The 26,380-nt window shown below is 34.1% G+C and overlaps 1 protein-coding gene across 1 annotated transcript in view; it reads right to left on the bottom strand.

Moving 5' to 3' along the window:
• Nucleotides 1–747: 747 nt before the first annotated feature.
• The window catches only part of LOC126975894 (uncharacterized), a 39,387-nt gene continuing 13,754 nt past the window's right edge, over nucleotides 748–26,380 (bottom strand). Inside the window, exons 2-4 of the mRNA XM_050824000.1 lie at nucleotides 14,494–14,550; nucleotides 3,339–3,561; nucleotides 748–3,210 (exon numbers count right to left, since the gene is read on the bottom strand). Of these exons, the coding sequence (XP_050679957.1) occupies nucleotides 1,781–3,210; nucleotides 3,339–3,561; nucleotides 14,494–14,544 (1,704 nt within the window). The 5' untranslated portion in view covers nucleotides 14,545–14,550 and the 3' untranslated portion in view covers nucleotides 748–1,780. The remainder of the gene's footprint in view (nucleotides 3,211–3,338; nucleotides 3,562–14,493; nucleotides 14,551–26,380) is intronic.

The raw sequence follows: 26,380 nt of genomic DNA, 5'->3' as shown, positions 1-26,380 counted from the left end.
ATATAACCTTCAGCATGTGTAACAAGCGAGAAGGTTATGGTAAGGTTATCTACTTGCGAAAATGTTTGGCAAACCATTTGGCATAGGTTGGAAGTCTCCAAAGAAGCGACTTGAGTTATGCTTGATCAAAATCGTTGAATGCCTAACGAAAAACCTCTAAGAAAAGCGATTCACTCGATTGTATGAAACGTGCAGTGATTTTTAGATTGTGATAGCCGAAATCCACTACGTTCTAAGCAACTGTCCGCTTTCAAACTTAGTCGTATTATACTTCGTCGCCAACCGCCATGCTGTAATTACTACTCTTACTTTCAAACTCTGCACGTTTCATACTAAACTAAATTTCAATTTTTACTAAGACAGTCCCGCTTCTTATTACGTAGTATTTACATCCTCTTTGATCGTTGACTATATCCAGAGGAACTGCCAAGGGTTCTCCCTTGCTTTCAATAACAGCGGCCCGTCTGTGTGTTCTAGTTAACTAGGTTCACCAGCAGTTCGACTATGGGTAAAGTCAATTTTTCAACTGGCAGTCTTCTATATATGCCAAGAAATGGAGGTTCATAGTGCTCTCCATGATATAAACATGAGCGGTGATTATCAGTTACCATCATGTGGCTAAACAGCTTGACCTCCATTACTCCATTTGTCCTCATTCGAATTAAAATACATGAACGAAAAAATTTCACAGGTGTCCCTTTATAATGAAGGTACATCTAAAAAAGTGGTTCTAATAAAGAAGACAAATAGCTAATATATTTTAATGCTACATTTTTAATGATATTGTACTACATTTTAATACCGTTATTACAATAATGTAGGTGAAACCATAACACAAGTGAAACATATCACATCATTTTTACAAACATTTTTTCTATTATTCATGAAAAATAATCAAAACACAACATAAATCAACTATAAAAACTCAACAAAAACTAAAAAGAAGAGGAGGTACTGAGGTGGTTCAAATAAATATTAAGGTAAATATTATGACTTAAAAATCTCAACTAAAATAAATAACATTAATACTAATGACGAGTTACATTTTAATTAGTCTAGCGGTCGACCTAAATGCTAATTAACTATATTTTCCGTTGCCTCTCAATCGAAGTAACTTCAATAGAGGTAACAGAAGATTGTACTTAATGTTTGTAGTGCCTCACAATGTATACCCAATTGTCCATAAAGCAATCATTGGAAAACGACTTAATAAATACGATCTTAAATGCGTTTAGTTACATAATTATATATTAGGTACTAATAACATTATATAATTCTTACAAGAGAATTATTCATTTAATTTATACTTTAATAAACACGCCGCCTTTAAAAACTTGATAAACTTTCACAGCTTTCACATTATTTTGGACTAACTCGTTCGTTGTAAGCTTGATACAAATATGTAATGCTGAATTTTATTTCAATGTGGCTTTTGAATGCTATTTTGTCCCTTAATAACTTATCCATAGTTTCAATAATAACATAGATGCTGGAAATAATATTAATATTTTTTAATACACTTTTTGTAAAATATATATCGTCATATTTTTTTTAAGAATGTGCTTCGCTTAAAGTTTCGCCACGACAGCCTCGAAGCTTTTAATTATTTTTATACTTTTTAACTATTACGATATAGTCATAGCTATGGACTAAATGTTTCCATAAATAATATTAAAAACCCATTGAGCACACGTTCAACACACGAATACTTGATTATGTTTGTTCTATATACTTCAGTCTCATCACACTAATATGTACAAATTAATTTAAATAAACTCTATTACGAGTAAAATCGACTTTTTGAAATAATATGGGGTGGCGATGTAGGGTGTGGTCTGGCTATCGTTGTTATGGCAGCAGTTTTGTTCTTAAGCTTCGTAATTGGACGCAATTTTAAGAAGAGGACAGCTGACATGGCACAAGAACTTATTAATGTTACTAGAAGAGCACCGAGAGTTGCCGCAAATCCAGGAGTAGTCATACAAACGAGGCCTGTTGTTGGTACGACTTTTGGAGCAGTATTTTCATCGGCAGTGTCCATGTTTAAGTCACCAGCTGAGACAACTCGAATTACTCTATTCACTCCTACTTCTTTTTCAGGAGAAGTTGCTCGTCTTTGCCTTCTCACTCTTCGCTCATCACGCCTTATTTCAACACTTACTGGGTACGAATCAATCTGTGGTGGTCCATATTCTGCGTGAGGTGCAATCACATTTTGACCTTCAGAACATTGTTCTGGACAGCGGTATCTACATATTTGAATTGTACATTGGAAGTGAACTTCCATGGAGTCTGGGAATTTGAAGGCCTGGAAATGGGCATACGACAGAACTGATGCACTAGCTCCAAAGTTTTTGATCTTTGTAAATCTAGACATAAGTTTTGGGCGGGACACACAGCCTCGCCTATCGACTAATTGAATTGGAGCACGCTGACCATCATGGGCCACGCAATCACGTACTAACATGTCGAACTTTGCATCATCATCTTTGATAGCAAGAACCATGGTCATTGTTTGACCTATTTTCACGAGTCCCGAAACTTCAGAAGCCCAAGGCCCTTTTCCTACTTGTATTTGCATCCAGCAACCAACATTGTCACCAGCGAAATCAGCTCGAACCACATCCAGCATATCAACAGGGAAGGGTCGGAATGTAACTGCCTTTTCATATTGATCGTGCCACGTGCATCTTAGTTTTCTCGCCTGATCCCAAACTTCTTGAACTTGTGGATCATACTGTATGACAATTACATTTTCGAAATATGTTCCAGCAGCAGCTACGTCATTCCTGTATCTTGGATCACCACTGCCTGCTGTTCCACAAGCGTGGGCACCAATTTCAAACGAAGCCGATGTTCTACCAAGGTTAGGAGGGAGATGAACGCATTGGTGATTAGAATAGTGACCTTTTGAAAACACGATGCCAAAGAAGGGTTTATCAAAGCTCAGAAAAACTCTCATTGCATTTTTTTCACATTTCACATCTAGAGAAACAATTTTAGGCATGTCAGGTGCTGGAGCTGGCCAAACGTCTCCGGCGGTACTGAAGACTTTATCGCTGGCAAAAGCTTGAGTATCAGCTGGCTGTGATTGCTGTTGAGGAGGGCCTCGATAGCCTTGACCAATATCGTTTTTGTATTGATTTGCAGGTGGTCCCAGAGCAAACGGTTTTGAATGCATTGGGTGGTGATTTGCAATCCGCTGCATACCTGAAAAATATATATTTTTTAATTAATTTAATTTGAAATATAAATATTAATTTAAAGCAAATTATAACTCGAAATAATTTATCTTTTTTATGATTATATGATTGCATACAATAGCATAAACAAAATACCTAGAGGATGATGTGCCTGGAGGTGTGCCGGATTCTGCCTCCTGTTGTGTGGTGGTGGAACTGGTGGGGGTGGTCCGTTATAGGCGTGACTAGGAGTATCTCTCTCTGCTGACTCCATCGCCATTTGGTCAGATGAAGGTTCTGCAGCACTGTTAGAATCTGAACTGGGACTTCCACCGCCTCCTGCGCCTTCGTTGGACGACTGTTCACTCCAAGTGCCTCCCTGAAAATGAAAGTTTCTATTGTAAATTTTACCATGAATAATAAAACAAAACAATTTTAAGGGGTAAAGTAATAATTGAAGATATTTTACATTAATATATATTAATTAAGAAGTGGGCTGGTCATTTGATGATTTTATCGTCGATTACACTGAATGCATCTCATACTCGTAATTCATTCCGACGTGAAAATTGTTTCGTTTTTATATCACTGGTTGCCAGCTTTCACTACTACGCGTGGGCAATATTTTAAGTGTTATTTAATTTGACACACTGACCGTTTTAACTGTCTCCCGGTACAAACAGTTCTATAGTTATGCGACAACACTCAACCATGTTCTGGGTCGATCAAACCACTCTGGCTAGAATGCTTTTAGCCTGAGTTTTCATGGGACGAAAATAGAATCACGTGAAAGTTACATCTGTTTGGAATTCCGCATAAGTTATCGCTTAATTGAGCGCTCTGCTTCTCCAAATATAATGATAAACTGGTTCCGCTTATCAACAAGTTTACGCTTGATCATTAATTATTTTTTGTTTTTACATTTGCTAGTCGAATTTGGGTAAAGTTATTTGGGTGGTCTGCGTAAATTATCTGCGGAATCTTAAAGGAGACTTCGAAACCCGTCTATAAGCTTGTAAAAGGCGTTGACGTCTACTCGTGAAGTCAAAATCATCAATGCTTGATGCCTCTCATTTCTGTAGCCCGGAGGTATGAAATTAGAAAGTATTGATATCCGAACGAAGCGCGCTACGTTGGTTCGGGCTATTTTATATCTTCAATAAAGATTTATGAGTGGGCATGTACAGGTTCCTCCTTCGTGTCGACTGTCAAGCCCGGCAATTAGTTTAGATTAAAATCTGAATGGATCATACACATAATTGATTCCTACAATCAACTACACGCATCATGTTATATAATAACAGGAGAAAGTTTCCAATACGAAAAGCAATTATAGATTTATTCCACGTTTTTTTATCATCGATACGGTGTGAAGGCTCGGGTAAAATGATATTTAAATCGGAAGGTAGTCCAATATCCATAATATTAAAACATACGCTACGTTTAAAAATTATACAGAGAGAACAGATTGACGTTAGAATTTGTCCAGAACTAGCATTTTACAAGCAGGACAGCATAATCAGCATCTATATCTCAAATATTTAAGAAAAGTGTGCAAAAAATATATCACCAGGAATAAATATATCGTACCAACAGATTTTTCGTCAAGTGATCACCGCCGCCCACAGGAGTGTTGCCCTCTTGTTATATATGGATTGAGACTGTCCGATAATCTGATGAATGATATTTTGTTTATATTCTGAGTCTGTTGTTTAATAAACAAGTGGATAACTGTCTTGGCAATCTAATTTATTAAAATATAGCTAAATTAATATAAATTAACAATTGATAATAATCAACAACGAATTCTGAAGTAGCAATTCATTTTGCGAGCTTACTTGGCGTTCGTTGTGTTGCAATCGCAATCATCGCAATGAAATATCTACATAAGTATTTATGTATTGTGTAGCCAGAAAATAAAATCTGGGAGAAATTCTCCTTTTTAATAAGAAAATTACACGGATACAATTTATTTGCCAATGAAAAAAATTAGTATTTATACAAATAAATTGTATCTAAAATTGAAATTTATTTTGTTAATTATAATAACTAAAATCCAACAGAATTAATGTGTACAAGCCGGCTAACCATACTCGGGACCTGAGTCAAGAAGCGACTCCCTCTCCGCGTTTTCAACCCCGCCGTCGTCCTGTTTGTAGTGTTAGCAACATAGCACACTGAACACCCGTAGATTATTACCCCCTTATTCATCATATACCGCTAATTTAAAACCGCCACTAAGAAGTGTTTTTTCTCATTCTGACTTAGGTCAATAGAAGAACGAGAATTAGCAATGCTTTAAGTTAGCAAACTATTATGAATAAGGGGGTTATTCATTATTATACTGTTGAGCTCGTTTTCTTACATTTTATTCTAGCATCTGAACATAATAATAACTAAATAATTTTATTTGTACGAAATATAATAAAATTATTATTATTATTTGCAGGTAGGTAATTGAACTATTAATTTTTAAGGAGATAAACAATTCGGATTTTTTTTAATGCTTTTGTTGAATTTGTAACATTATATTGAATGCGCACCTTGAAATTAAACATTAAACGTCCTTAAAAAGTAGGGACGAGAAAAGTTAGAAACAAAAGAAAATAAATTGAACTATTAAAATTGACGGATACATTATTTATAATAAACCATTATTTTACGAGTTATTGGCCGAAATAGTAAAACCGGTTTATTAAATGATCCGTAAATTGTAAACAGTAAGTTAACAAAAATAAATTACAAAAATGCGAAATTTTATTTTTTACAGTAATGGTTTAGATAACTGTTGCACTAAAATGCATAGTTTCTGTGATATCGGCCAAAAGCTGTTTTTCGAGAGCTCCACCAGGATCTGGCAGCATTCTGTGATTTTAAGCTCAGTAAATGACTTTAAAAAAAAATGGATCGAAAATTTTGTGCGTAGCACATACAAACAATAGTATTTTATTAAAATTAAAGGTATAAGATTTGCATGAGAGGTTAATTAAGCTTTCAGTTTTTGAAGTCGGTTTTTTGAAACAAAGTTTTTTTTTACAATATTAAATTGTAATTTGCTTTGACTGATCGCGAACCCTTAGTCAACTCAAACCACGCCACAAATTAGGATATCATCCCCACCATCTGGATGTGTGGCGGTCCTCCACAGTGCGGTTTTCAAGGAGCTTTCTTCCACGTACTGCAAAGCTGTGGAATGAGCTTCCTTGTGCGGTGTTTCCGGGACGATACGACATGGGTACCTTCAAAAAAGGCGCATACTCCTTCCTTAAAGGCCGGGAACGCTCCTGTGATTCCTCTGGTGTTGCATGAGAATGTGGGCGACGGTGATCACTTAACACCAGGTGACCCGTATACTAGTTTGTCCTCCTATTCGATAAAAAAAAACAACTACTATCAACGTAAATAATTTCTATTAAAGATTTATAACATCATTAGATGTTAAAAAAATATAACACAACAGTATAATTCACTGAAAAATTATAACCGTTTAGCCCACCTCTAGTTAAGGCACGTTGGTGCGTGTGATATCCGTGTTGTTAGTAAAGTCAGTAGTGGCAACTGGCTGGCTGGCAGTCAAGTGCAGTGTGTGACTCGGTTTTTGATCTCAACGCACTCATTTTACTTTCATTGCGCCGCGCCCGTGCCGAATCGTTGTTGCTATAGACCTACAATATCGTATGGACGAACAAAACTCTAGATAGCAAAAGCGGCCACGTGCGAGTCGGACTCGCCCATGAAGGGTTCGATAGCAGCAAGTAACAGAATATAAGAGTTTTTGTAGTTCGTTGTAACATTAACAATAGCTTTAGCTGGCGAAATCCGGACGGTTACGGGTAACAGTTAACAATAAAAGAAAACCCACGCGCTTATATTTTTAATTATTGAAGCAGCTCATATCGTGTCTGATCATATGACCGACATACTCTATGCACTTCTTTACATTAAACAACATTTTTCACTATAGAATCTGTTACATTGTTAATAGGATACCGACTCGAGCTTCTATTTATTTATTTCATTAGTGAATTTGGAAATATCGAAGACAGGACTCACTGAGCACAAATTCAAGAAATATATTAAAGCTTCTTTGACAAAGAAGGCTCACTATAGTATAGTTGATTATAATGCATGGTTCTTGTCTGGTTCTGCGCAGTTCACTTAAAATTGCATGTATTTTTTTATCAGTTCTTCTTCCCATGTCAAAGCCCCTTTACGAACTGGTGTAGTTCGTCCCCCCACAAGATGAACTGATGACGTGATAGAGATAGCGAGAAACCGTTGCATGTAGACCGCCCAAGAAACCAATCTTGCCAACGAACACGTTGTGATATCTTTAGGGAAACCTATGTTCTGCATTGGACGTCATCGGGCTTATGGTGATGATTTCGAAAGTTTTTGGCTGGTCTATATACGCTGTGAGATGAAACGTTTTACGATGCTATGTCACTTGTCGTACCTTCTTACTACTTGTGTTGACAGTGAACTCCTCCTAAACGGCTGGATCGATTTGAATGAATTTTTTTGTGTGTGTTATACACTTGGTATTCGAGGATGGTTTAGATTTACAATTGAACTACATCCTTAGCAGATGGTCCGATTTTGATGATTTTTTGTGTGTTACAGTAAATTTGAGAATGGTTTAGATTCTCAATTCTGTCCATATATAAATCTCCTGCTCATGTGTATGTATGTTAGTGAACTCCTCCTAATGGCTAGACCAATTTTTCAAATTTAAGACTTGTGTACAGGACAACGTCTGTCGGTTCCTACCGGCTAGTATTTCTATATAACACTAGCTGATCCAGCAAACGTTGCATTATATAAAGTAATAAAAAAAATGGGGTATAATAATAAATAACGACCGATTCTCAGAACTACCAAATATTATATCGTACATAAAATTTATCGTACTACAATAATCATTATATTCGATTGCCATCTTGCAACTCTATTGCGTATCTGTGGATGGAATAGAATAATATTAAAATCGCAATACAAAAATAGGTGTTGGTTGTAGATGAGTTAAAATTTAAATTGGCATGTTTTTTAATGCGGAATCATAATAAAATAAAAATAAAAAAATTGTCGAAAAAAAAATAAAAAAATATATTTAGGGGTGAGTTACCCTTATCATTTAGAGGTATGATAAATAGATGTTAGCCGATTCTCAGACCTACCCGATATACACATAAATTTTCAAACAAATTTGTTCAGCCGTTTCGGAGGAGTTTGGTAACAAATACCGGGACACGAGAATTTTATATTTAAGATATTAAAGTTGAAATAATTTATATTGGATGTATAATACCTATGTAGATAACTTCAACAAAATTACAACCATGGCATGTCAACTATGTGTGTTAAATGAATAAAATAAATAGCAATACTGGACAACTTTCTTTAAAGAATTGTAAAAACAGCGTACACGCCATAGTAGGACAATACGTAGAACGACGAGTAGGATTTCAAGTTCAATGTATGTCGTATGTGTAGGTCGAGGCGACCGCGGGAAAGCTTGCTTTTACTGCAACTTGTACACACTCGTCTATTGTCATAATGTGATATTTGCCTCCCTTTTTATTATAGACAAGCTAAACTCGGCCATACTTAGCTGTGGCACATATCAATAGGATAAAATTCAACAAATTAACAAAACAATTAGATCTTGACTTATTCTGTAGCAGCTCTGATTCGATTAAGCGTGAATTAGGAAATGAGTTCTTTGGTCAATTTGGTGGTCGAGCTGTTAATATGTAACTAGATAATTAATACAATAGTGTTAAGCATTTGATTTGTATACGTAACTCTCACTTTGTTTTTGATTTATATTTTACATAGCTACTCGTGAGAATCTGTAAATGGCTTTCAGTTATTTTATCATGTGACTATTGTAAAGTATTCAGCTGTAGATTCTCCAATAATATAAATAAATAAATAAATAAATAAAATGTACACATACGTTGTAAATATAAAGATAGTAAATCCAAAGAAGTTCTATATTTATAGAGACATCACGTCGTATAAAAACAAATTAACAAACAAAATCGTAATATGGATAATGCCACAAATTATACTATAATAAGCTTCGACTACTATATCATCGACCCTATAGACCAGGGGTTAGAGACTGCCTACTGAGCTAGAGGTCTCGAGTTCGAATCCCGGTAGGTGCACACATTTAAATGATGAATATGAATGTTTGTTTCCGAGTCATGGATGTTTATAAGTATTTATGAATGTATAAGTATATTGTAATAAATATATCGTTGTCATGTACCCATAGTGCCTATGCCTAGTTTAGGGCAAGATAATTTGTGTAAGTGTATCAATGTTTATTCATTTATTTATCGATACATTGCCCAATTTACTCAAGTTGTTTAAAAAATTCTTGGTCTATAAGCAGCAATGTAAAACGTTTGTTCAATTCAGAATTTTTTCTGACAGTGACAGTGACACACGACTAAGGAGAAAAGTGTGAGTCTTTAGCATACTTTTGTGATTCCGCTATATATATGTCCTTATATGTGTATAGAACGACATTGAGTAAATCGAAAAAAAAAATAGCAAAGGGTCAAATTAATTGAGAAAAAACATCAACAATCAAGCAATCTACGACAAATTTAAATCAATTAAAAAAAAGTAATGTACAGTCTAAATATTATACGGATTGCAATTGTCAGAAAATTAAATCTATTTTTGCGTGAATAACGTTTGAGTGTTACTATGTTTGGTCGCATGTAATGTAATGTAATTTAATGAGTTGTATCTTTGTTATTTTTAATCATATTGGTTTATCAAGGGTCAGTTGACATATTCAGGCCGAAATACTATTAATCAATATATTTAATTCAAAATTCAACGAAGGGCAGTCAATTTAATTACAGTCGATAACATAAATAGCAATTAATTTATAGTCTAGATATAAATAATTATAAATAGTCGACATTTTACATATTGACAGTCTGTTAGCTCTTTAATAAATTAAAAAGCGAACGTAGCATAAGAGTCAACGAACCAATTGATGTAAGTGTTACGATGTTTTTGTTAGCCGAGAAATGTGTGCTTATCGGGAGTTGTTTACAATGTTCTGTTACAATAATGCCATCTTAGACGTCCCAGCAAAAGGCTAAGCGTGTAAAAAGAGTAGTAGACGGAACTGAACACGCACGTCCGTGCTACAAGGAGTAGGCCAGAGCTTCCATATTTGGCGTATTTGCCCGATGACCGTATTAAATCCAATCATTGATTTCCTATCGCCACACCCTATACGTTTTGTTACGCTAAACTAATCTACTTAATTGTGTATCATTAGACTTAATAATCGTGTATCTGGCGATACATGAAACTGTTGCGACAAATGTTAGGAACCAAGTGTTTCTCTGAAAATATATTTTATTTAAAGGAAGTGATAAAATTTAAATTACATTTGGGAAGTCGGGTTGTTGAATGATTGGTTTCTCTTCCAATCGAGCAACTTAAGTGTCGTTTCCTTGACCTACATGAATGAAGTGATTTAGATTTGATTTGATTTAATACAAGAAAACTAAAAAGGTCCAAGCTGGTAGCAGTAAACCTATTCAATTTAAAAAAACCGACTTCAATAACGGAAAAGTATCAAATAACTAAAAGTTTAATTTAATACACCTCTTATGCAAACCGTTACCTTTAATATTAATAAAATACTATTATATGTATGTGCTACCTATTGATAGGTTTTAAGTCAGTGCCAATCTATCAATTACAATACATCTAATGAATCTGTTTGTTTATTTAAAGTTAAGAATTACATTCACGTGATTGGTATAATATATATATATTGGATAAACATTGGTGAAACTGTGACAGATGTGAAAAAAAATACGAGTTGTGTGTGTCGGCACATGTGAAACTTTGAACATTAACGTTGTGCATTTTTGAATATTTGGAATGGTTAGGGAATAATTTCGCACGAATTGTTTTATTTATCAGTATAATAATACTAGCAAATATGTAGTTAAATACAATTCACAAGTCCACAAAAATGACAATTTATATTACATAAAAATTTTAACAATTACTTCAGACCTATTACAATTAATTTATATTAAAAAGTTTTTTTCTCAGAAAAATCAAGTGTCATCCACAATAAACTGTAAAAATATTTCACGGCTAGGATTCGATCCCCTAACCTCACGATGTTTCGGCTTCTCAATCACAATGAATCAACATCTGGTCCAATGATCCTTATGATTGTTAAGTTGAAATAGCCCAACTATAATTAGTTAGAAGTATAAATCTTTCATCCATAATTTCAACAACTGTCTTACGAATTTTCGATCAGGCCACGTGTCCTGACGCGAGTTTAAAATTTCATACAGAAAAGTGCTGAACGCCGCTAAAGAAGTTTTCACTTCAATAGATACATTATTCTAGGATTATTATACATAATTATCTGTCATCTCTGGTTTAAATACCACACACCGGATTTCCCGTTAATTCGACTAATGCGAAGTGATTAAAGCGCATCCAATAAATCAATCTCAATCATTTGAAGTAATTTTGTGAAACCGTGTTCACAGTGCCGATCGTTCTTGGTACTAATGAACCTTATATGGCAGTCGGTAAAGTCTGTTAAGACATATTAACTTTCGAGTGGCAATTGATCGCGGTGTAAAGCTACTATATAACGTGTGATTGATGCTGCAATCATTTGACAACAACATTTTATATTAGAAGTTATTAGCTAGGAAATTACAATGAGTTAAGAAACTATGGATATGCTGTAGATGTAGATGTAGATTTTGGGAACAAAATATGGCCGCCATAATTAGTGATGTGCCGCTTCGGCGGTTAAGATCGATTGTTATTGATTATTGTATTGTTTCAAACTATCGATTTTTGTAATTCTCGACAAGTTGATTCTATTTATTTCTAGCTTAGGATAACATGACAGAGGCTGAATTTTGTTTGCCTAATTATCTTCAGTAAACAATAAAATATTAATTTCTAATTTTTTTAAACGATTTGACAGTTAATATTTGTAGGTACATTAAAACTACTAGTTCACTACTTAAGTCCATTTGCACAACACCTAATTACCACCAATTTATCGTGGGGGTAAGCATCAATATTGCCAAATGTAATTGTTGAATTTCAGTGGGATGTGGAAATAAATCATATTTACGATATTACATATTTTATGATTAATCGTTTATAGTAATTAATAGATTCATTTTAAGGAACACAATATTACCTAGCAGAGTAAGCTATTCAGAATTACCTAAATTCTCTACTACGATATAAAAGCGGTCCCAAAAGAGTTTCTATAAAACGACGTGGTTGCACAGAACGCTTTCACTGAAATTGTAGGTAAGTGCGACTTCAACGCGCGGAATGCCGATGTATGGCACTATAGCCGGACATTTTTGATCACAATAAATACCGATGACATGCGAAGAAATTTTAAGAAAAAGGTTATGAATGGTTTTACTTATTTTTGTTGTTCAGTGCTTAGATAATTAATATTTCTATATAATGTCTCCTACTGTTAGACCACCGATAAACCCAGGCCATGTTAAATACTTTAGTGTGCGTGACAAGTTACGTCTTACACTCGCGAGTTATATGACACTTTGTATTAGTGTGCTTGCATTTCTCAAAATAGAGGTTAACTCTAAACTCAATTTTATTTTAACAGCTGTCATAGTCTATCTAGAGTCAAGACGTATATACATTTTCTAAGCTTTTTTCAATGCTGTAGGTAGCTCCCCCTCCCGTTTCTCTTCCCTTGATTTTAAAGAATTGCGTATCGCACTCTCCTTATAACGTCATTCGAGCCAATTGGCATGTCAAAACATCCGTGTAGTAAATGAGAATACTTCGTTATTTCTATCGATTATCGAAAAAACAAGCTACGAAATTATATTGCGTTTACATCACTTCACTATTGAACTTGTAAACAAACATTTCAAATGGCGGTAAAGTTATTAACGAGTTAATAAATATAATGGGTTAACTTTACCATTGTTAACAATTAGCAAGAGTTTTTATAGTCTTTCAATATATAATATTAAAATTGTACACATTTCTACAATTACTTTAAATTGTACGTCTAGAGACAAGAGACAAGGTTTAATACTTTAAGGTGCATGACAAGCTACGTCTTACACTTGCGATTTGGTAGTTACTTTATTTTAGTGTGCGCACGATGCTGAAAATCCCTCACAATTTTTTTCGATGTGTTCAAAACTGTCAGTCTACTTAGACGTCTAAATAATTAATTTATATTTATATTAATGCTTTAATGTAAGTAAAGTCTCTAGAGCCTCGTCGGTATGTTTTTATTATGTTTGTTACCGTCGGTTTCAGCTAAGGTAGGTTTGTAACTACACACATAATTATAGGTGAGATGTGCTTGAGTCGCACACGCGACGTGAGGAGGCGAGAGCGGAGCCGCGGCGGGAGGACACGGATTCCAAAAATAACAATAATCGTAATTAGATTAATTAATTAGATTGTATAAAAATACACAATTATTTTTATACTTTTTAGTTTATACTATATAATATATTGCTTAGGAATAGTGTTTTCCAAGTCGTTTAGTATTCTGTTAAAACATTTTTTTTTAAATATGTTATTTTTAATCCTCCACCTAAGCCAGCGGAAAAGAGTCATGTCTTTTCTCATAATCTCAACCTTTTCGGAGTAGTGAGTAGTATTGTTTTATTATTATTACATTAAATACTTTATAAAATATTGATTTAATAATTTAATATTTGTAATAATATATGGTTCATATGAACTTCTTCTTCAAAAAAAACTATGCTATCGAAATTTACTGAAATGGTACATCCTTAGTCGTACAAAAATTGCAATGGGGATCCGATCAAAAACAAACTATTTAGTTTAGTCATTACAAGGAGCTGATATTCAAGCAAACCCGCTAAACACCAAGATAATATCAAAGAAGAAGAAGAGTTTTATGTTTAATACTAGGCGCGTCCAGTAGTGTCTGCGCCCCAACGAATATAATTGTCATTATTACAAATGGATATAGTTCCTGAAAAACTTTCCAAGCCAAAAACATCATATTTTAAGGAATTCTTGTTTAATGAATGTTAGTGTAATCCATTCATGTGAGTTGGGCTACACTAAGTCATGATGTCATTTAAAGAGTGACAGTAGGGCTGCCATTTTTTGTCAGTCCGTTAATATGAATTACGTGACCAGTTTTGTGTTCTTAACTCAATTTCGACATGATTGTGGTTTGGAACGTTTTTCTGGAATTACGTCCAAATACAAATGTAAGTTTAGTAAACAAAGTATATCTCACCGTGTTTAGCACGAGGAGGATGACTACAACCAAACCGTGCCTCAGCCGCATCGTGACCTGAGAACAAAACAAATACATTATATTCAAGAGACACATTCTGGAGAAAGTTCTTACATATATCTACATAATGGTGACTGTATTATCAATAAATTGAGATATTTACTCGTTTGAGGCACTAATTAGCAGAAAGGGGTCACGAAGTCAGAATTACCTACAATTGAATTCATTAAATCCTTGTGCATTTTAAAGTGTCTCAAATCAAATCAAAATCACTTTATTTATGTAGGTCATGGATATGACACTTATAATGTCAAATGTTTTCTATCCTTTTTACATTTACCGCCACTTCATAAAAGTTTTAAATCAACATTTACACCTTCATCGTTTTACAAATCATTTCAATTACAATGATATTATGTAAAGTGAAGCAACAAATATATATACCTTACATGAGTAAGACAAAAAAGTAAATATAAATTAAGCCACCCACACCGTAAATAAATAAAGTTATTTTTCAAGCGTTTTATTAGCGATTATAAAAAATATAATAACTTTAATTTTAAGAACGTGAAGTAGAGTTTTTGGTAGACCTGCCACCACAAGAAGCGTCCGTTCACGAGCACGTTGCATGGGCCAGCCATCGCCTCTCTCGACCATATTTTAGGGAACAGGATCAACCCGTCCCATGTCGCCGCCACAAACATGTCACGAGAACTCAACCAAATAACAAAAAAGAATGTTGATCTACATATTTTTCAATACAATTGACGCAGGTAAATAATGAGTCTAAAGTCTAAGTGCGCATAGATCAGTTGTCTATATGAGGGCCCCAATGGAGTTTGGAATTGATTATAGAGCGTGACGCATGGGCCAGCCATCGCCTCCTCCGACTATATTTTAGGAAAGGGAACGACCCGTCCCATGTCGCTGCCACAAGCAGTGACATTTTAAGCGAGCATGACTAAGCCTGTCACGAGAACTCAACCAAATAACAAAAATAATGTTTACTTACTATAAATTTGTGAACAGCTTATACGAGCATTGCGTGTGATGATTAAGACATAATGATATATAGTTTATATATTACTTCTTTGTGAACTAATATGCCTCTCCAAAGAATGTTTATATATTTTATGAAATGCAGAATGCTGAAGTCGTAAATATTGTTTTAAAAGGTTGATGTGTTTCTTGCTACTTCTTCTCGTAATAGCTAAACATTTCCGTCGTAGTGGTAAATGGCAAAATATATAAATTTGACGATCAAATGCGTTATTTTTTCACCTAATAGAAAATTATTAAGAATATTAATACAAATATAGAAATCATGCTTTCCACTCGGTATTTCCAAACCATAGTAAACGTTATGTAATACTGATTTTCAATTTGAAAATGATAAATGTTTACACTACTTATAAATTGAAACAAAAGTGCAAGGCATATGAAACATCACAATTTCTCACAATAATAAATGGGATCACATCGTGATTGTTACCCACGAAACAATATAATTCTGCCTATTGTAACCGTGCCTTACTGACTTCATTTTGAAAAATAACTGGTTAGTATGTGTATTTGATTATACTCGATACCTCAACGCGTTCCCGAGCTTAAGGGTATCGATAGACAGTCAGACGGATGGACATAGTAATCTTATAAGGGTTTCGTTTTTTCCTTTTGAGGAACGCAAACTTAAAAATGGTTCATAAGTGCACGGATAGAGAAATCCTTAAATAAATATAATTGAACAACGTTCACAAACAGAACTCTACTATCAGTATCAAAAAAGAAAGGTCGGTTTCAGCATATTGGACTGCTTCTTGATCAATCAAAATTAAAACCCCGTTTAACATATTGTGTCACACAGAAAAACAAAACGTGCCGCCTGCCAAAATTAATTGGCAGGAGTTGAAAAGGCGAAAGTAAGTACGGTTTAATCACCGAAGGTTTGGCAGGAGTTAACTGGCCAGGTCTCAAGTGGGTCGAATGATCACCGGGAGAAAGTATCTCCGGTCTCGGAATATGTCCACTTTGAAGGTTTTTGCAGTTGATTTCGCTAAAGAATGCGTGTAATTGTTTATGACCGCGTTGATGGATTGCGCTGAGATTTGAGAATGTGAAATTAGTGTTATGAGCTTAACCTCATACTTTGTAGTGAAATAAGTGGAATTAATTTGTAACTTAAGTTTGCAGTCTATTGTTACTAGTGTTAGTTAGGTTTAGGTAGATTTGACGGGAAACAATTCAACCGTATATTATTTTCTTAAACGTCGGTTGTGAAGCTCTCTAAAAGAAAACTTTTTCCAACTCAGTTAACGGATATCAGGAGAACGGATAGCAGTAGTTAATTTTAAAATCTTTTAATATTTTAACACCTAAGGTCTAAAAAAGGGAATTTCCTCTTATTCTGTACTGAATAAAATTTTAACGATATATTTTTTGATCAACTTTTTTGTATGGACTTGGAAACAGTTCTTTATTAAGTTAAATTAATGATTAATTGATAAAATTTATTGAATTAGGCATTATTTTGCAGATATCCGTAGTTATTTGGTTAATTAATTTTGATTTAAAGAATTAAACTCAGGAGGACTGCGGATGAAAACGTGCTCTGAAAAGGTCACTATACATCGAGTTAATAAAATAATAATAGAGAGGTAACTTTTACGCAAAAACGTAATATTAAAATACAACCTATTTACACGGGTTTCACCGTTGAAAAGTATTTTATTTAACTGATACACACTCGTGTTAATCAATGAAGATTTTCAAAAAGAAACTGCTTTATCTCTTACTAAACCTATAAATATTTAAAAAAAGGAATGTAAAAAATTATGCCGTGAGATACTCAATGAGATTCTTGTAAGCGTAGATGTCCACATAAGAAAAAAAAAGTATTATGAAATTCACAATGGTATTTATAAATCGCTATATCACTGCTAGCGTCTCCAGCCCCCTTATCTGACTCCGCTCTCGCCTCACAGATAACTGATTCGTAGTATTATTTGAAGAAGTTATGTCCTTCATTTGATATATAAATTTAAACCAAGAAACATATTTAAGTACTAACAATTAGTTTTACAAATAGTACTAACACTAACAATTAAAAATTTAAATAATGCATGAAATTTTAGGTTTTTTTATTATTTTTATGTCATTATACAAAACCAAACTGAATGCATATATACGATATATTAGCTATTCTACATTGCATAATATTTTTTCCTTAGATCATTTTTACGTCACTTTGTGTTACTGTGCGTGCATTGCTCAAAATAGAGGCTAACAATCAACCTCAATTTTTGTTCGACGATCTAAGATTATTGCATGTATACATACCACTCAATAGTATATATTATCCTTTCTATCAAATAGTGATTAAGAACTCTTCAAACAGTTTTCTCGTGCCTTTACTATATGTATTTACAAGCTAAAGTACTCAACTCTAATCAAGTTATAAATGACGTTATTAACATTCACTTTGTAACAATATGCAACCATTATATCATTAGTTATTGTACGTCCATATTTGTATCTCTAACCCCAATTATGGTATGGTTACGTGACAGAACTTTTGAATAGTAATCATAGTAGCAATATTATCTGTTTCTATTATGAAAACCATTTCGTGCATTTGTAATTAAATTATATTTATATGTAGTTTATTGAATATATTTGCTTTAAAATCAACCAAGAAAAACAACAGTTGCTTTTTTAATTTTCCTTTTAGCCTTTAACCTCTGTGTAAAGTGTGAATTAAACGTTTTGGCCTCAGATTGTGACACTTTATACTCAATGATAAAAAAAAATTGCGCCTTCGTTGAAGATGCAATGAACGAGAGTAATCAACTACCACCATGTAGGCCAATGCTCGTGCTTAGATGTCTGACATGAAAACAAATATCGTTCTAATATTGGTATGAACCAGAAAACACAACTCATTCAGAATCCAAAGCTATGATACTAGAAGAGAACCAAGGGCAAGCAAAGGTTCTCTTTAAATAGAAAGAAGAATATAGACTGGCCACTGCAGAGCAAAGATATATAATAGTACATAACTCTCAACGCCTTAAGGAACTGGCATCTGGGGGAACTTAAAATCCCATTAGAACTAATTTAATGTTTCCTCCCGGGTCTCAGGAAGTGTATAACCTTTATAAAAGGAGATTGTGTTGGGACGATGTAGCATGGATGGGCAAATGATAAAATAATGTATTCGATTTTTTTTATGAAAATAGGGGACGAGACGAGCAGGACGTTAAGTTGATGGTAATTTGTACGCCTTGCCCATTACAATGCAGCGCCGCTCAAGATGTTTGAAAAGCCCAAAAATTTTGAGCGGCACTACGATTGCGCTCGTCACCTTGAGACATAAGATGTTAAGCCTCCCACTCTTGATATCAGTGGCAGTGTCGAAATTTCACCTTCACACTACAAGCAAACAGGCAAGAGGCTCACCGAATGGGGAGTCTGGAGTGGTGAGGCAACCGCCCATGGACATCCGCAATAACAGGGGGTCTTGAGATGCGTTGCCGGCCTTTAAGATGGAAGTATGCTCTATGCTCAAAGGTCCCTAAGTCGTATCGATTCGGGAAAACTGCAGGTGGTAATTGATTCCACAGTGGCTGTGCGAGGCAAAAAAATTCTCGCAAATAGCACGGTAGTACAATGCCTGACGTCAAGATGATACAGGTGGGATTTAGACGTAATGTCCGGTGGTGGAATTCAGCTGCTGTTATCAACCCGAACAACTCATCTGAGCACCGCTGGTGATTGATACAGTACAAGAGAGAGCCCATATCTAAACGAAAAGCCAAGAGAATCAAGCCGATTACGCATTACTTAATTTTTTTAAAGTAAGTAGCGCGTAACCTCAATGGCTGGCAATGCTCCTGTGATTTGAGCGGTGTTGTAAGAGAAGCGTGTAGGCGGTGGTGATTACTTCCTATCAGATGACCGGTACGTCGTTTGTCATATTTTTCCAGAAAAGGCATAAAAATGAATCTATTTCCTCAAAATTGATTCCTTTAGAATTCCTTTTCGATGTCATTTCTAATATACTAGACACTGCTACCGCTTCGGAAACATTCTGAGAGAGCAGAAGCGGCGCAAGAAACTCTCCCAGCGTTCTTCTTTTTAAAATAAAAGAATCATGCCTTCTCATTTTACAATTTATAGAAGAGCATATTGAGTGTCCGACTTAGTAAAGGAAAATAGAAACGAGTATTTTGTTTATTTAGTCTTAATGATATTAATTAAAATTATTTTTGCCCACTTTCTATTTTCTTAATTGGACTCGTTCATATAAAGAGTAGCCGTTGGCTACAATTAACAGAGTGTTACAATTTGTAAACTTTTTTAACAATTCAAATTTCAGATTCATGAGAAAGTAAATTTGTTGTTCAATTGAATAATTAAATTCATAAATATAACACAAGTAAAAAGCTACCATATTACAAAGTGGTAGATATCGTTTTAGTTTAACAAGTATTAAGCAACTTCATCCGCCAGGTGTACACCAAAGTTGGGATCAACTGCCTTTTACTTTCACTTGGTCTTGACCTAGAAGAGTTTCAATGAATTTTTTTATCAATACGGATGCTATGGTAATTATTTTTAACGTGTGAATTGGGTTTATTGCTAGGAATATCTCTAATTTAAATTAAATATATGAATGCGAATAAATGCCTAAATCTCACCACTATCTTATTATCTTACAGTGATAAACCATCTGAGGAGTATAACATATTTATACGTGGAGTGTACATATAAAGATACAAACACAATAATTCTAAGAATGATTATCTATATCTTCACCCTAACAGCTACAATTATTATTAGGTAAATGTCAAAATTCCATTATTATTTAAAACTAGCGAGAAATCAATACGATATTATCACCTTAAACAGAAATCATTAAATTATTTAAATCAAATCAAATCAAAAACACTTCATGGAAATGACATTTATGTAAAAAAAAATATTTTTCTTATTGAATCTACCGCTACTTCGTAAATGGTTGAGCTAATGAGAAGAAGTAGCAAGTTACTCATTGTCACTCTTTTATATCAAGATTTACATTTCCATCGATTTACAAATAATTTCAATTACAATATAATATGTAAAATGATGCAACAAACATACTAGAATTTTATTACAACAGATCTATGCCTACAATACGATATTGGAACGTATTACTACTTGAAAGCAAACATTCAAATAAATACAGCAGGAACTCTATACATGTCTCAATGAATTTATTTAACGGTTATCAAAAGCTAGACACGAGCTAGACATGCTAGGTGGTATCTGCGTTTAGATCGCGGGGTCATCGACCCGTGCGACAGTGAGAGTGCTCCATTACACTTTGAAGCCCACACAGATAATAAGATTATGTGAATACGTAATCATGTGAAATGTTTGACACTTTTTTGCTCTATGAATTTCTTACTACGATCATAATTATATGTAAATTTCACTACTTATGCAGAGGTACAAATCTCACTTTTTTGTGGTTCACATGTGATAAAAAATAACTAATAGTGACAATTTTTTTGTTCTTTTCTGACCACATTTAGAGATTTTTTAAAACAGAATCCCTTAAAAATGTAATCGTGACAGCCTTAAGTGATGAGGGCTCCTTTGCCAGTGAAGCAACGCCCTTGTCATTACACACTTACCACCCATTTGCCCTTCCCCGGGTCATAAAAATAATAGGGAAGTCCCAGGCCGAAGGGTGTCGTAAGAGGCGACTTAGGGCGTTTACCAGTGGGAGGCTTCTTTGCACGGAATGCTTAGTACATTATGGGTAACACAACGGCACCTTTTTCTGCCGTAAAGCAGTGATGTGTAACCATTATTGTGTTTCGATCAAGGGCACCGTAGCTAGTGAAATTAAATGACTTTACTGCCGCTCAGAACTTTTAAGTTTTTCAAAATCCTGAACGGCACTGCATTGTAATGGGCAGGGTGTACCTATCAATTACCATCAGCAAAACATCAAGCTTGTCTCGTGCCTTATTGTATAAAAATAGACCAGATCAAGCTGCTATTAAGTGTTACTATTCTATAAGAAAATCTAAAGATATACCGGCGACGGTGTAAACTGAAATCAGGGCATCAGGACCGACAGAGATGTTTAAAATATGTACCTTATGGCAAAAGCAAAAATCTAAAGCTTTCGAAAGAACTTATCTCATTTGTACTCGTAACCTGACCTTGCCTTTACGAGAATTTCTCAGAGATTTCTTTTCTTAACTCGTGTAAATATTGGAGTATAGAAACTAATAAGCCATATCTTAAAAGCAAATACGACACTCCTAAACGAAAGTGTTGGTTGATACTTTCACCGAATGTGCGTGAGGCTGAGAGGATATAGGCAATCCTTTACATTTCTAACTTATTCTAAATAACTAAACGATAAAGAAATAAAAAAAAAATCCGCATTAGAGTCAAAATTTTAATATTTCCTTCTTTTTGATATAGGATTGATAATTAAACAACTATATTGGTATTTATTTTCAGTATTTTCTTTGATTAAAGCGAGTTTTACTCATTTAAATAAAATACTTTTAAGGGATTAAAACGCTTAACTGTAGTTTTACATAAGCTTTTTTTTCACAAAAGTTAAATTTTTATCATTATTTTATTCAGCCGAATGTTTTGTGACCTTTTAAGAGCACGTTACCAGGGGGACTTGATATGGTCATTTTTATTCATTTCAACAACAACAAGGCAAAAGTAGAATTAAACTTCTCAGCTTAAAATTAAGTTTGGTAGACTTGTTTATTGCATTTAACTAAAACATTACTAGTTAGAAATCAAATAAAATCAAAAAAATGATCCTTGGCACGTCTTTCGCTCCAAGAAGCATCTTCAGGAAGTTTTAGCTCGCTTAACCCTGAAACGAGACTCATTAATTGTACATACAATAAGTTGAACATTATTATATATTATCTTTCAAATCTCAGTATTTATAGAAATCATCAACGACGAAATGTTATCAATAAAACTCCAAGCACGTGGGTTCACTACCAGTAAATAGTTCTACAATATCAAAATCCTGATTCACAGCCAATTGCATTCCCAGGAATCTTGAACAGTTGCTATTATCAACTGCAACAATGAAACACACACATACCAACGTTGGGAACCCGTATGTCGTCGACGTCGTAAACCCACTTACTGAGACCTGCTGGCACACATCGGCGAGGTCATCTTCGGCGATTAGAAAAGTCAAGATATTTTCTTTCATATTGATTACTTGTTGTTTTTATGAATAGACTTACTTCGTATTGAAATTGTAAGCCACTTTATCGGTTTTATTAAATATTATTTGAATAAATACCTTTTGTATAGGATCGTCAGGTTTTTGCAATGAATAGTCTAACGGGATCTAACATATGATGAAAGTGCAAATTTTGCATCTCATCAGTTTAATTTTATTCAATATTTTGATTTGTATTTTTTGTAACAGTTTCACCGAAACTATATTTTTTTTTACTGATTATGTTACAAAGATTTTCGACATTTTTGTTTATTTATTTTGTTTCAACAATTTTACTGCTACTGCACTATTACTGCTAACTTACCTTATACGGGAAACCCGTATAAGGTAAGTTAGCAGTAATAGTTAAACTCTTAAAGTTAAGTAATTGACTCGGACGGACTTACATCAAGCACTTTTCATTAAATTTTCGATATGTTCGGAATAAGAATTTCAGTGGGAAGAACATGAGAAACTGACAAAATTATCGAATTGTAGTATCTTAAAATCAAACGGCTTCTCTCCCGCGAAAAATCTAGCGTATTATTTCAGTGACCTTACCTTTATTTCTTGTGAACTGATTCCAATGTGATAAACTCTAAATTTTACGAGCAGCTGACCACCATACATACATCAGTGAATCTTATTCAAATTAGTTAAGCTGTTTGTAGAGATTAATTTTTAAGGTGCTGTATCTAATATACAAATCATATTATTATATTATATATATAAATTAAGGATTCAAACTGTACGACTATAAATTATGTTATTTATATAAAAATTACTGCGTACATTTATAATGCTCAACGATTTTTTCACTTCAACAAGTCTTCTACCTCAAGTAAAATCCGTTCTCGAATTGTAGTTTTGACTAGTCATTGCAACTGTTGCACTTGAAGGAAATCGACTATCCGCTACACAGCGCGAGCGCTACAGCAAGCTAATTAGTTAGTAATTAGCTAATATTTTAATAAGAGATTTTCTTAAGAGATACAGTGAGTAATCAGTGATATAAAATATAATGCTATGTTGAAGACTTACATAGACTAAATCTTTCTGAATCAATAATTATACTTAACTGTCTACTCTGTACTGAATTTATTTTGTTTTATATGTTTTTATTAGGCCTAAGTACCCACAAAACAATACTTAAAATCTGATCTGCCTACACTGGTTTTGTATATAACCTAAGTTACTTGTTAAATAGAAATATTTTGAAATTCAATTGAACGTTATTTTAACCAGGAATGACAAACCATGTCGTGAATTTCAACTCTTCCACGATATATGGCCAATAATACCAAAATATCAGTGATCATCAAAATTTTGTCCATAAAAGCACGATGAATAGCAACGAATGAAAACAACTTATATTGTAGTTAATGTAAAATATTTGTAGTTTGATAGCCTCTCTCGATTAAAATAATAATGAGACCATTACACATATTATTTCCGATTGTTCACATCTTGCCAATGGAGAGTATTGGGAGAGACACAACAAATAAGCAAGGATTATCTATGACCAAAATTACTCTTGTATACGGTCTTGTACATTGATTATCTATCAGCAACCTGCCCATTGATACGATCTTCTCAAGTTTATAGTATCCTATTATATGTATGCATTGGGGCCAATTCTGTAAAACGGCCGTGCTTTACTGGTTCTTGGTCTGTCTATTATCAGAGCTATTGATGCATAATGTGGACACGTCAATAATTAATTATTCTAAATATTTTATTAGTAAAGAGTCTCGGCCAACATTTTAACTAAAATAATTAAGCATTAATTATTAAATTCAGCTGATTAATAAGAGCTTCACTACATAGCTGAGTTAAGAGTCAGATTCAGAAGGTAGATATTTTGGGTAAGAAACGTATTGTGCGATGGAGCTCCACAGTCTTCGCCCTATCCATCGGCGGAATTATCTTGGTCTTACTTTTTTTTAAAGAAAAGGAGGAGAAACGAACATAGGGGTTGACTGATGTTAAGTGATTACCGCCACCCACTTTTTCTGCCAACACCAGAGTAATCACAGGAGCATTACTTGCCTTTTATTTTCTTCGGAAGACTCCCTGTGATGAATGTGTTAATTAACACACAATGAAGTGAACTTCTCCACGCAACACCAAGTTATCTAGTGATTCCCACAGCACTGGGTTCTCAACGATTCCAGCAGCTCTGCGTTGCATTTGGTCAAATGTTGCAGATTGCAGGCTTGTGCTCCGTAAAGTGCTAGAATGTGGGCCGGCTTGAAGTACTACCGTGCTCTATTTATAACGCCCAGCTTCTATTCTTACATTTATATATTTTTATAATATTTAATATTCATGTCAATAATAAAATATATGATATATCGACCTCGATATTCGTGTTTTGCTCCTTCTTGGCTAAAGACTCCTCCATATGTTTCCACATTTATCGATCTCTAACTAGTCCAAGTGGTTCCCGTTCTTAGGAAATCCTCCCACCTATTTTCAACCTAGACTCTTTCCAGAATCTTCCCAATCCTATTCAGGAATACTTGCCTTGTCAACCGTTACCAACATTTCTTTCGTACTTCGTGCTGTTCTACAGTATTTACTAAATTAAAAATACTTTTGCTAAGTCTACTTATCAAGGAAGAGAATTTCTACACAAATCTTTTTACTCTGAGAAAAACTCGTCATTCAGATATTAAGAATATAAATCATACTATCAATAACTTGTTCGATATTTTTAAAAATGAAAGTAGATTCGATCTAAAATTGGTGTCCAAACATCAAGTTGGATCACAGCATGGTCAGTCGGTCGGAGACTTTCACCGCCCAGCTAATTAGCAAGTAGTGATGTTTGCGGTATTAATGCCCGGAACTATGTTCAACGTATGTTCTGTATGTTTATTTCGCTCTTAGTGACTCTTAATATACATCATTAGCCCTTTATTAGATTTAATTTATATGGTGCAGCATTTTATTTCTTTTAAGCCAAAGAAACACATTTTTTGGCTGTCCAAGCAGTCAGAGATCTTATTTATCTACTGAGGTAGAGGTCCCCGGTTCGAATTCCGGTAGGTGCAATCATTTATAATATGATGAATATGGATGTTTGTTTCTGAGTCATGGATATTTATTTGTATTTATGTATGTTTAAGTAAGTATATTGTATTAAATATATCGTTGTCTTGCACCCATAGTACAAGTTATGCCTAGTTTGGCGCAAGATAATTTGTGTAAGAGTGTGTCAATATTATTATTATTATAATTTAGATATGATCTAGAATATGAATTCTCCTTTGTCAGGGATCACCTTATACTCTCATGTATCACCAGAGGAATGACAAGAGGGATATCAACCTTACGAAATGTCAAATAAATGTATATGAATTCGAAAATCATAACAGTCAACAGTTCCAAATACTGCGCGACAGACGCTTTGCATACCTTGAATATAGTCCCATATACATTAATGCTTAGGACATATTCAAGGTATTAGCCGATATGGACATAACATAAATAATATTTTGTTGTCTGAAAAGATGAAAGCCTATAGAAAAAGTACCTATTTATGTACACATTAAACAAGCTTGATTTGAGTACTTGGTTGGGAAAAATTCAATGAAAATGTTGAAAACTGTTGCAATGGAA

The sequence above is a fragment of the Leptidea sinapis genome, chromosome 38, assembly GCF_905404315.1.
Source record: "Leptidea sinapis chromosome 38, ilLepSina1.1, whole genome shotgun sequence".
In the NCBI taxonomy this organism is placed as follows: domain Eukaryota; kingdom Metazoa; phylum Arthropoda; class Insecta; order Lepidoptera; family Pieridae; genus Leptidea; species Leptidea sinapis.
This window is presented reverse-complemented; position numbering and strand designations above follow the sequence as displayed.